The sequence below is a fragment of the Lolium rigidum genome, chromosome 6 (assembly GCF_022539505.1).
Source record: "Lolium rigidum isolate FL_2022 chromosome 6, APGP_CSIRO_Lrig_0.1, whole genome shotgun sequence".
Classification (NCBI taxonomy): Eukaryota; Viridiplantae; Streptophyta; class Magnoliopsida; order Poales; family Poaceae; genus Lolium; species Lolium rigidum.
The window spans coordinates 96,327,344-96,340,747 of NC_061513.1; the positions used below are offsets into that span (position 1 = coordinate 96,327,344).

Here is a 13,404-nt window from a genome sequence, read left to right on the forward strand (position 1 = left end):
TATCTTCTCTGCTCCACCATAGCTATGTAGAGCCTCTTTTGTACAAGTGCAGCTGTCTGAGAAGCACGCTTTTGTAAGCAATATTGGTTTTATTTTTAAACATAGATGATATATATTTGGTGATGTGATAAGTGTGTTGTGTCACCTACATCCTTCTATGCTTCTCCTGATGCCTTCAATGAGCTCACGTCATGTTTGCCATCTCTGAATCTATACTGCTAGAATACCATAACATAGCATTCATTTGGGTCGCGTGTTCAATTATTATACCATTAACTATTAGGACAACTGTCTACGGCTTCATGCTAGGAAATAAGTTGATCAAATCTCATATTAACCTCGCGTGTTCAATTATTATACCATGATAAGTAGGGTCACAAGGAACTTTGTATGCGGTAAAGTCTATCATGTAAATTTGATCATCAGGCATTATGTTGCCGAACTAAGAAATAAGATTGCGACTTTTGGATTTATTTTTGATTTCTATTGCTTTCCAAACATAAGTAACAATATGAGGTTTAGTGCTGTTGTTTGTCTTTTTTTTAATTATTAAAGAGCACCGACCTGATTGAGTTAATATACTTGTGAAAAATATTGGTGCATTCTTTATTGCCATTTACTAGCAAATAAACTATCTGAATATTTTGTCAAAAATAGGCGCACGTGATTAAGGTATATACCTGTAAATTATGTGGGTATTTTACATGTAGAGTGCAATGTGTATGTAAGAGAAGACCAATTGAAAATCCACTTTGGCTACTAAAACGCACTTTAAAATATCAAAATATTCTGGAAACAAAATTGTGTGTATTTTAAAGAGTAATTTTTTGCGGCTTGTGTAAATAAGATGTTTTTTATGCTCTAAAATGAAGATTCACAAGACTTTTTGTTTTTCTTTCTTACACTGGCTATAAATTTTTTTTTGCAAAACTTTTATCGATAGGAAATGCTGCTATTTTCGTTTTACTTTTTTTTCTAATTCTTTCCGTTGGCTCAAGATAAATTTCTAGGGAAAGTGGTAGATACAGATAGACTGGGTTAATTTGAGCTCCTTCCTGAAGTTTCCTACTACTCGTTGAATTTTACTACTCACTGCTAGGTTAATTCACGGGCAATCCAGTCCGTTGGATAGAATCGAATCACCTCTCGAGAAAAGAAATGAGATTTTTCTTGCTTGTTTTTCAGAGATGCACATATGAGTGTGGTTGGGTTCATATAGTATACTCTTACAGTGTTCGTTCTGTTGGAAAACGTAATTTACCCAATTAATCATTAGCATGCATAGAAAGAATAAGTGAGAAAAATGTATGATAAAAATACAAGTTAAAATGTTAGTTACATAGGAAAATGCATGTGGCTATTTTCTGCGGCAGCATCAATGTAGGTTATGAGCTGACCATGATCATCTATGGGAAGAAGAAGGCCACGGACGACAAGTCCTCCGGAATGACCTACTGGAACATGCAAGACTGCACAAGTACCTCGGGATCATTGTACCCAAAAAGAAGGTAAACACCGTTACCAGTTCACCTTTTTCATGTGTTGAACGTATTTGTGGATCCGAATTGTGCTTCAACTGAAATACTCTGACGGATCACAAAAAATATGCTTAATTAAATTACATATTCTGATTTAGCTATATCTGCTTTTGAGAACCTAATATGAAGCATGAAATTCAAACATGAGGCGAAAATCATAGGGACAGAGAGTTCCGTTGAATCCGGCGGACTGGCAATACGATAGCAAATTCGGTAAAACGTCGAGGTCACAACGGACTCATTGCGATCTCACTTTGTGCATCTTTGAAACACAGTTTTTTCTTTCCCGTTGCAACGCACGGGCATTTTTACTAGTATAACATAAAAAAAACAGTTTGCATAAACAGTCTATATCCAGTTATCCACAATAAATAGTCCATAAACGGACTACAAAACGCTGGATTATTTAATAGCTGGTAGTTGTGGAGGAAAACAGTCAATAAATGTTGGCATGCCGTTTGTCCCATCCAGAAATAACTGGAGAATGCCAGCTTAAATGCTTGCATCTGGTGGGCCATGTTTTTGTTCATAAATCAGTCCCTGCTAAAATACAATAGCAAATACATCAACCCTAATCAATCCATACGCAAATTGCCCGCCCAGGTAAAGACGCCAATGGTCCGTCCAGATAAAGACGCCAATGGCGAGATAAGCGGTGCATCTCCACCCTTGTTTCATATCAAATTTCCAATGGTGACACCGGGTTCAGTGTCCAGCTTACAGTATAGAAGTTAAATGTCAAAAATCATGCTTAAATCTAAAATTCTTGGTCTTGTCTACTTTTGAACGTCCATTCATCTTCATAAGTTCAGGAAAGAATAGGGTACTTACCCTCCCTCAAGTATAATCAACAATTTTCCTTCTGAACAAGCAGTTAGCATGGATGCCATCTGAGAGTAACCAGCAGGAGTGACCTATAAATGATCAGGTTAAATAAAAATTACCATGGATTGACATGATTTGGCATGCATTGGCATATCAACCAGAAAAATGAACTCCGAAAGACCCAACTAGCACACAAGTATGAATGAATAATATCAAAGCCAAGGATTGAAAGTTAAAATTGAGTTTTCAATCCACCTTTCATAAGTAGTTTATCAATTTCTTATTTGAGTAAGTTCTACTGCCAAACACAAAATATGATAAAACAAACTGAATATATCTCACATTCATACCAGTGAGTTCATCCTAAAGAAACAACAGTGATATAAAGCCTAAGACCTAATGACCTGCTGACAAAGTTTAGTGGATCAAGGTGGTACCAAAATAAGTACTGAAATGGCCGAATGTGGTTAAAAAACTAGCTTCTCCAAGTGAGGGAGGCCAAACAACACACAGTTTCTGATGAGGAACAGTATATAAAATAAAATAAAATAAAATAAAATAAAAATAGAAGTAAGATCCAGTACTAGCTTCTACACACTTCTACTAGAGTAATATGGTCCTCTAGTTATGTGTGTTGTAGTGGTTTCAAAGTATTCAAGTATAATTTGTAACTAGGATATTTGTAGTTCTTTCCCTAGCTTATGTTCTCTAGAACACTCTAGTTGTAAGTAGAGCTAAGTAGTGAAGGCTCATGCAGCCTATAAATAGAGGTCCAACCTCTACCTATGTAATCGGACTATGTACCGACTACCAATCAATAAAGAGAACTTTGTGTTCTTGTTTTAGATCTTGGATTAGATCTTGTGTGTTGAGAGTTTAGATTGAACTCTTGACAGCCCCCGTCCCTAGAGCGATATCTAGCTTACGCCCCTAGAGCGATATCTAGCGCAGCATGTTGAAGCGGTTCATTCAACAATTGGGTTGTCCATGTTGTAGCAACACGGTCGAGTTGTTCCTGCACAACATTGTGCTGCTTCAGGTGGTATCAAAGCCTTGCTGATCCGATCCAGCTGTTGGTCTCCTCATTGAGAGTTGCACCAAGCAATGGAGGAATTGGGGAAAAGAGTGGATGTTGTAGATCAACAAATCCAAGCGCTCTGTGAAGATCTTAACCGCAGATTTGATCAGCTAGTTGAGATGGTAAGAAAGGATGTTCCTCCTGTTGCCAATGAAGAATCATCAAAGAGGCAGATGATAGGCTTCGAAGAATGGGAGGTCATCTTGAAGCAAAAACACCTCATTCACGTGTTGTTCAGAGTACTTCAAGGAGGCCAATGTATGCTGAAGCTTCTAAAGGTGACGAATACGACGAGGGCCTTGAAGAACCTGATCTCTATATATATCTAAGAGTACACAACTCCACATATGCGAGGGATACATACAAGGTGAGAGCTGACATCCCCACTTTTAATGGAAATGTTGATATTTAGGGGTGCCTTGCTTGCACTACAAGAAAAGTTCTGATAGACAACGTCTCAAAATCGTCCGCTAAGGGGTATTTTTCGTCGCCTATGGGCCTAACCCGACGATATGGGTTCCGTTGTGGAAACTGCGTCAGGCAAAGTCCAACGACGATTTTTTCGGTCCGTCGCGCTTGGGCGCCCTTCCGCCACGGAAAATCGGACCGTTGCCCAAGTGTTTCCGGGAGCCCGTTGACTGCTGACGTCATGCAAGCCGACACGTGGCGGACGCCGTTAGCGGCAGTTAACGGCGTTAACCGGCTGAAACCCCGTGGTAGATGGTAGGCCCACACGAGGACTGCCACGTCTTAAGCGGGCCGGCCCATTAAGTTTGCGGGCCGGGCCAGCTGACTTAGTTTGACCGGTCAACTATATAGCTGGGCTGGTCCATTAGTTACGTGGGCTGGGCCTAACCTCTAAGGTTGACTGGTCAAAACTTTAATGGGCCGGCCCACTAAGCATGTGGGCCGGGCCGAATGCACTCGTTTGACCGGTCAACAGGCAAAAGGGCCGGCCCACAAGACATGTGGGACCCACTTTCACTACAAAGGAAGACATTTTTTTTGACAAATCACTTTCGTCATATTAAGGCCAATTTTCGTCAAGGATTACTTCGCGGTGACAAAATTTGATCGTCATGGGGTTCGTCAAGGAAGCTCCGTCATAAAATATCGGGGTGACGGTATGCATTTTTTCGTCAACGTCAAATGTTTGATGGTGACGACCTACAAATTCGTCAACATCAAAGGTTCATTGTTGACGAGACGGGTTTGTCACGAAAAATTGCAACTTTCGTCAATATCTAAATCTTGGGAAGCTTCGATTGGTCCAAAAAAGCATACGTGGCCTTACATGTGGGTCCATTTGGCTTCGACAACATGGGTCCGACGGCGCCGACATGGATATCCGGTGGGACCCACAAAATATTATGACAAGCTGGACCCACAATATTCGACCGGTGGGATCCACAAAATTCGGACAAGTGGGACCAGGTTGTTGCCGACATATGGGTCCCAATAATGCTGACTGGTGGGACCCACAAATTCGACAAGTGGGACCAGAAATTGGTGCCACGTGGTTTCATTTAATAGTGACGTTGTGACATTTTCCGTCACCTTTTGAATTTGACAAAATTTGAGAGCATTTGAATTATTTGCGAAATTTGGGAAACAAAAAAGCTGGCGAAATATCAAAAAGTAGACAATAAATATCATACTTAAATGGTGGCACAAGAAGTATATATGTCTCTCACGGACCGAAAGATTCATAAGAAAATTACAATTGGAACACAAAGAAATTAAAAGACCTATGATTAATAATGTTGTAGGACGGTGGTGCAATAGATTAGTTGCCCCGGGATTGAGACATGGATGGTGGCTGGGATGTCCTCAAGAGCAAATTAAGCACGGCATCCATTTCGTCGGCCTCTTTTCATAAGCCGAGTCTTTTCTTCTTGGGCTTTCTTCACGGCTTCAAGTTCTTCCTCCTGCTTCTTCCCGATCTCTTCAAATTTTTCATCTTGTTCTTGCAGTCTTGCCCGCATGTCACCGTGGTACGTTTCAGTCTGCTCGTATGGAGTTCTCGCTCTTGATCCGCCGGTCTTTGTTGTAGCTCTCGATGCGTGTAGCTGAGACAGAAGACTTCCCGGAACTTGTTGCGACGCCCAATCTTGGTAGGAATGTGCTTGTTGCGAGGTGGTGGATGGGCTTTTCTCGCTCGGAACTAGCTGAACAATTTGCAAATCGGTCAAATCAGGTTCATCTTCATTGCGTGGCGCCGCTTTTTTGCCACCATTTGATCCTGCATAAAGATTACAATCATTGCATGGACAACATACAAAACTGGATTATATTATATTGTGCTAATAAGAAATATTTCTTACATATGCACTTTTTGCTTCAGCACTCATAATGTTATCCTTGTTAGTGTGTGTGATTCTAAAAAATTCAATTGGAGAGGTTTCTTCTTCCTGTCGCTTAGCCTTCGCTTGAAAAAATGTAGAATGCACATTACCATTGTACACTGTGTATGACAGAAGTATGAACTGTATTGGGAAATTCAGAACACTTACTAGATGTTCCCAGTGAGCAACATAGCTTCGAGATCCAGTGGTATGGAACTGTTTCACAGCTTCTCTGTTCTTTCCATTTATTACACACAGTCCCTATGTTCAGTACATGCATTTTATTTATCCAGATCAGAGAAATGTAAGAATTCAGTAGCTGTTACTGAAAGCAATAACGTTTATGTACCTGGTACTTCTCATCAAACCATCTTTTCACCAGTTCTTTCCAGCTATTCTCTTCTACATGACCTGGCTTCTTGAGATATGCTTGCTCCAGGTGTGAGATTTTTAATTTTCGGCCAATACTCCTTTTTAAGCCTATATCGGAACTGCCGAATACTAACTTGCAAGCATATCGGTGCACACATCTTGAGCCACCTCATCATTTTTGTCCATATTAAACTTTCCCTTCAAAATAGTGATGCATTAATCGGTAGATTCTTAGATAGATGATCATGTAGCATACTAATTAGGTTAAACCAAGATTGTACAGGACTCACCGCTATCGTACTTATAGCATGAGGAATGACATGTTTGAGAGTGTCATCTTTCTTGTACTCGTGTCCGAGTGTGTTGCAAGCGGCATTTTTTCACGGATGTGAATACCAACCTCATTGCTCGGCTTTGCTGACTGGACATAATCCTTGGGTCTCCCGACACCGGGAGTGAATTCAATTGGCATCTTATTGCCACCATTTCTTCTTGTGTACTCATGTAGTCCATGGCCCATGGTACGTCCGCGTCCACCTCTCTTTCTCTTACTACCGCCGAGATGTTGTCAATGTCTCCGAAATAAGAGATATGAAATGATTCTCTTTTATATGAAAATATGCGGTACGGTGTTTAGTTTTTACAAACTTTCATACCTTGCCGCTCAAAGTTTACAATTTGATTGTCCTCGGGAGATGAGGTGCTGCCTCCGAGATGTCATGATCTGGTTAGGTGAGGGTGCTCCTTCAGTGTTCGGACCAGCGATGGCCATCGGCTCATCGGATGACCCGGCTTCAGGTTCGATTGTTGCCATTGATCTTGTTGCAATGTTGGATGGTGCAACTTGAGGTATGGATCGCTTCTTCGTGCAACTATTGCAGAAGAAGCAACTATCTGCAAGCAAAGTAGAGGCTACATTAGTAGGAAACATTTAGCATGTACGTATTTCCTATCATAGTTCAGACATAGTTCCACAGACCTGAGCTGAAGTTTTGCCGACAGTGCGCTGATCCTCATCTGAATGAAGATCATCATCAGCAGTAGCTATCTCTTCTGGATTCGGTTCATACGAAGGGTCCTCTTCGACCTCCATCTCTTCGCAGACTGAGTCCTTTAGATTGTTACTAGTTCCTATTTGTACCCCACCATACACTAATGTACGTGCAAAACCGGAGAAATCTTTCCGAAATTTGTGGGCAGGTCCATATTTTTCAGCGAAATTTTTTTCCATGCGTACTACATTTTCTTGCATTTGTTTCTCCTTGGCAAGCTCATATGCCGGCTTGACGGGGTTTTGTGTCTCCGCTGAAATAATCGGAAGAGCGGAGCGTGAACAAAACATAAGAGGGCGCCAATTCCATAGAAAACAGCAAATAATTGTCTTTCCAAAATATTGTATAGCAGCAAATGATTGAAAACATAAGAGTCTACGTATGATGTCGGCGAACAAAACATAAGAGGGGGCATATGGCAGGCTAAGGGACATTGATGTCTACGGGAGCTTCTATTCTTGTAGACAGTGTTGGGCCTCCAAGAGCAGAGGTTTGTAGAACAGCAGCAAGTTTCCCTTAAGTGGATACCCAAGGTTTATCGAACTCAGGGAGGAAGAGGTCAAAGATATCCCTCTCATGCAACCCTGCAACCACAAAGCAAGAAGTCTCTTGTGTCCCCAACACACCTAATAGGTGCACTAGTTCGGCGAAGAGATAGTGAAATACAGGTGGTATGAATAAGTAGTAGCAACGGCAGAAAAGTGCTCTGCCCAGGACAGTAAACAAGCAGTAGTAACGCAGCAGTAGTAACGCAGCGGTAGTAAACAAGCAGTAGTAACTCAGCAGTAGTAACGCAGCAGTAGTAAACAAGCAGTAGTAACTCAGCGGTATTTAGGAACAAGGCCTAGGGATTACACTTTCACTAGTGGACACTCTCAACATTGATCACATAACAGAACAGATAAATGCATACTCTACACTTTTGTTGGATGATGAACACATTGCGTAGGATTACACGAACCCTCAATGCCGGAGTTAACAAGCTCCACAATAATGCTCATGTTTAAGTAACCTTTAGTGTAAGATAGATCAACGAGACTAAACCAAGTACTAGCATAGCATGCACACTCGTCACCTTCATGCATATGTAGGAGGAATAGATCACATCAATATATCATAGCAATAGTTAACTTCGCAATCTACAAGAGATCTTGATCATAGCATAAACCAAGTACTAACACGGTGCACGCATCGTCACCTTTACACACGTGCAGGAGGAATAAACTACTTTAATAACACATCACTAGAGTAGCACATAGATAAATTGTGATACAACATGCTGCAATCATAAAGAGATATAAATAAGCACTTCACTACACCATTCAACAGTGAATAAGTATTCTCATGAAATCTAGCCTAAGAGACCCACACGGTGCACACACTCGTCACCTTTACACACGTGGGACGAGGAGTCTCCGGAGATCACATAAGTAAAACTCACTTGACTAGCATAATGACATCTAGATTACAAGCATCATCATATGAATCTCAATCATGTAAGGCAGCTCATGAGACTATTGTATTGAAGCACATAGGAGAGAGATGAACCACATAGCTACCGGTACAGCCCCGAGCCTCGATGGAGAACTACTCCCTCCTCATGGGAGCAGCAGCGGTGATGAAGATGGCGGTGGAGATGGCAGCGGTGTCGATGGAGAAGCCTTCCGGGGCACTTCCCCGCTCCGGCAGGGTGCCGGAACAGAGATCCTCGTCCCCGGATCTTGGCTTCGCGATGGCGGCGGCTCGGCAGGTTTCGTGGGTTTCGTCAATTCGTCTCGGGTTTTCCGATCCGGGGGCTTTATATAGGCGAAGAGGCGGCGCGAGAAGGTCGAAGGGGGCCCACACCCTAGGGGCGCGCCCCCTTGGCCGCGCCGGGGTAGGGTTTGGTGGCCTCGTGGCCCCCTCCGACCCCTCCGGTGTGTTCCGGATGCTTCCGGGGATTCTAAGATCTTTGGCGTTGATTTCATCCGATTCCGAGAATATTTCGTTACTAGGATTTCGAAACCAAAAACAGCAGAAAACGGAACTGGCACTTCGGCATCTTGTTAATAGGTTAGTTCCAGAAAATGCACGAATATGACATAAAGTGTGCATAAAACATGTAGATAACATCAATAATGTGGCATGGAACACAAGAAATTATCGATACGTTGGAGACGTATCAGCATCCCCAAGCTTAGTTCTGCTCGTCCCGAGCAGGTAAAACGATAACAAAGATAATTTCTGGAGTGACATGCCATCATAATCTTGATCATACTATTTGTAGAGCATATGTAGTGAATGCAGCGATCAAAACAATGTGTATGACATGAGTAAACAAGTGAATCATAAAGCAAAGACTTTTCATGAATAGCACTTCAAGACAAGCATCAATAAGTCTTGCATAAGAGTTAACTCATAAAGCAATAATTCAAAGTAAAAGCATTGAAGCAACACAAAAGAAGATTAAGTTTCAGCGGTTGCTTTCAACTTGTAACATGTATATCTCATGGATAATTGTCAATGCAAAGCAATATAACAAATGCAATATGCAAATATGTAAGAATCAATGCACAGTTCACACAAGTGTTTGCTTCTTGAGGTGGAGAGAAATAGGTGAACCGACTCAACAATAAAAGTAAAAGAATGGTCCTTCAAAGAGGAAAGCATCGATTGCTATATTTGTGCTAGAGCTTTGATTTTGAAAACATAAAGAGAGCATAAAAATAAAGCTTTGAGAGGTGTATGTTGTTGTCAACGAATGGTAGCGGGTACTCTAACCCCTTGCCGGACAAACCTTCAAAGAGCGGCTCCCATTTTATTTTATTTTTGGGTGGCACTCCTTCCAACCTTTCTTTCACAAACCATGGCTAACCGAATCCTCGGGTGCCTGCCAACAATCTCATACCATGAAGGAGTACCTTTTTATTTTAGTTTTATTATGATGACACTCCTCCCAACCTTTGCTTACACAAGCCATGGCTAACCGAGTCCTTCGGTGCCGTCCAACAATCACATACCATGGAGGAGTGTCTATTTTTGTTAATTAATTTGGGACTGGGAATCCCATTGCCAGCTCTTTTTGCAAAATTATTGGATAAGCGGATGAAGCCACTAGTCCATTGGTGAAAGTTGCCCAACAAGATTGAAAGATAAACACCACATACTTCCTCATGAGCTATAAAACATTGACACAAATCAGAGGTGATAAATTTTGAATTGTTTAAAGGTAGCACTCAAGCAATTTACTTTGGAATGGCAGGAAATACCATGTAGTAGGTAGGTATGGTGGACACAAATGGCGTAGTGGTGGCTCAAGTATTTGGATGCATGAGAAGTATTCCCTCTCGATACAAGGTTTAGGCTAGCAAGGTTGTTTGAGGCAAACACAAGGATGAACTAGTACAGCAAAACTCACATAAAAGACATATTACAAGTATTATAAGACTATACATCGTCTTCCTTGTTGTTCAAACACCTTACTAGAAATTATCTAGACCTTAGAGAGACCAATTATGCAAACCAAATTTTAGCACGCTCTATGTATTTCTTCACTAATGGGTGCAAAGTATATGATGCAAGAGCTTAAACATGAGCACAACAATTGCCAAGTATCACATTACCCAAAACATTTATAGCAATTACTACATGTATCATTTTCCAATTCCAACCATATAACAATTTAACGAAGAGGAAACTTCGCCATGAATATTATGAGCTAAGAACACATGTGTTCATTCGAACCAGCGGAGCGTGTCTCTCTCCCACACAAGCATGATGTAATCCAATTTATTCAAACACAAACAAAAACAAAAGCACACAGACGCTCCAAGTAAAGTACATAAGATGTGGCCAAATAAAAATATAGTTTCAAGAGAAGGAACCTGATAATTTGTCGATGAAGAAGGGGATGCCTTGGGCATCCCCAAGCTTAGATGCTTGAGTCTTCTTGATATATGCAGGGGTGAACCACCGGGTGCATCCCCAAGCTTAGACTTTTCACTCTTCTTGATCGTAGTATATCATCCTCCTCTCTTGACCCTTGAAAACTTCCTCCACACCAAACTCGAAACAACTCATTAGAGGGTTAGTGGACAATAAAAATTAACATGTTCAGAGGTGACACAATCATTCTTAACACTTCTGGACATTGCATAAAGCTACTGGACATTAATGGATCAAAGAAATTCATCCAACATAGCAAAAGAGGCAATGCGAAATAAAAGGCAGAATCTGTCAAAACAGAACAGTCCGTAAAGATGGATTTTATTAGGCCACCAGACTTGCTCAAATGAAAATGCTCAAATTGAATGAAGGTTGCGTACATATCTGAGGATCACTCACGTAAATTGGCATAATTTTCTGAGTTACCTACAGAGAATTAGACCCAGATTCGTGACAGCAAAGAAATCTGTTTCTGCGCAGTAATCCAAATCTAGTACTTACTTTACTATCAAAGACTTTACTTGGCACAACAAAACACAAAACTAAGATAAGGAGAGGTTGCTACAGTAGTAAACAACTTCCAAGACACAAATATAAAACAAAGTACTGTAACAAAATAACACATGGGTTATCTCCCAAGGAGTTCTTTTCTTTATAGCCATTAAGATGGGCTCAGCAGTTTTAATGATGCACTCGCAAAAGATAGTATGTGAAGCAAAAGAGAGCATCAAGAGGCAAATTCAAAACACATTTAAGTCTAACATGCTTCCTATGCATAGGAATCTTGTAAATAAACAAGTTCATGAGGAGCAAAGTAACAAGCATAGGAAGATAAAACAAGTATAGCTTCAAAAATTTCAGCACATAGAGAGGTGTTTTAGTAACATGAAAACTTCTACAACCATATTTTCCTCTCTCATAATAACTTTCAGTAGCAACATGAGCAAACTCAACAATATAACTATCACATAAAGCATTCTTATCATGAGTCTCATGCATAAAATTATTACTCTCCACATAAGCATAGTCAAATTTATTAGTTGTAGTGGGAGCAAATTCAACAAAGTAGCTATCATTATTATTCTCATCAAGTGTAGGAGGCATATTGTAATCATAATCAAATTTATCCTCCATAACAGGTGGTACCAAAAGACTACTATCATTATCATCATAAATAGGAGGCAAAGTATCATCAAAGAAAATTTTCTCCTCAATGCTTGGGGGACTAAAAATATCATGAAAACCAGCTTCCCCAAGCTTAGAACTTTCTATATTATTGTCAACAATGGTGTTCAAAGCGTTCATACTAATATTACTACCAAGCATGCAAAGAAGATTTCATAGGTTTTTTAATTTTCGCATCAAACAATCCATGTTTTAAATCAGGAAATAGAATAAGAAGCTCACTCTTGTACATTATGCCAAACTAGTGTAAACAAGAAACAACAAGATGCAATTGCAGGATCTAAAGGAAATAGCTTCGAGCACACACACTACGGCGCCAGAAAAATACTTTACCTGAGACCGTAGTATGAGAGCCTTTTACCTTTCCTCCCCGGCAACGGCGCCGTAAAAGTGCTTGATGTCTACGGGAGCTTCTATTCTTGTAGACAGTGTTGGGCCTCCAAGAGCGAGAGGTTTGTAGAACAGCAAGCAAGTTTCCCTTAAGTGGATACCCAAGGTTTATCGAACTCGGGGAGGAAGAGGTCAAAGATATCCCTCTCATGCAACCCCGCAACCACAAAGCAAGAAGTCTCTTGTGTCCCCAACACACCTAATAGGTGCACTAGTTCGGCGAAGAGATAGTGAAATACAGGTGGTATGAATAAGTAGTAGCAACGGCAGAAAAGTGCTCTGCCCAGGACAGTAAACAAGCAGTAGTAACGCAGCAGTAGTAACGCAGCAGTAGTAAACAAGCAGTAGTAACTCAGCAGTAGTAACGCAGCAGTAGTAAACAAGCAGTAGTAACTCAGCAGTATTTAGGAACAAGGCCTAGGGATTACACTTTCACTAGTGGACACTCTCAACATTGATCACATAACATAACAGATAAATGCATACTCTACACTTTTGTTGGATGATGAACACATTGCGTAGGATTACACGAACCCTCAATGCCGGAGTTAACAAGCTCCACAATAATGCTCATGTTTAAGTAACCTTTAGTGTAAGATAGATCAACAGACTAAACCAAGTACTAGCATAGCATGCACACTGTCACCTTCATGCATATGTAGGAGGAATAGATCACATCAATATATCATAGTAAT

At 40.8% G+C, this 13,404-nt stretch overlaps 1 protein-coding gene across 1 annotated transcript in view; it reads right to left on the reverse strand.

Annotated features, from left to right (window-relative positions):
* The window catches only part of LOC124662992 (histone deacetylase 15-like), a 46,449-nt gene that overhangs the window by 7,985 nt on the left and 25,060 nt on the right, over positions 1-13,404 (reverse strand). Inside the window, exon 3 of the mRNA XM_047200761.1 lies at positions 2,370-2,452. Coding sequence (XP_047056717.1) covers positions 2,370-2,428 — 59 coding nt within the window. The 5' untranslated portion in view covers positions 2,429-2,452. The remainder of the gene's footprint in view (positions 1-2,369; positions 2,453-13,404) is intronic.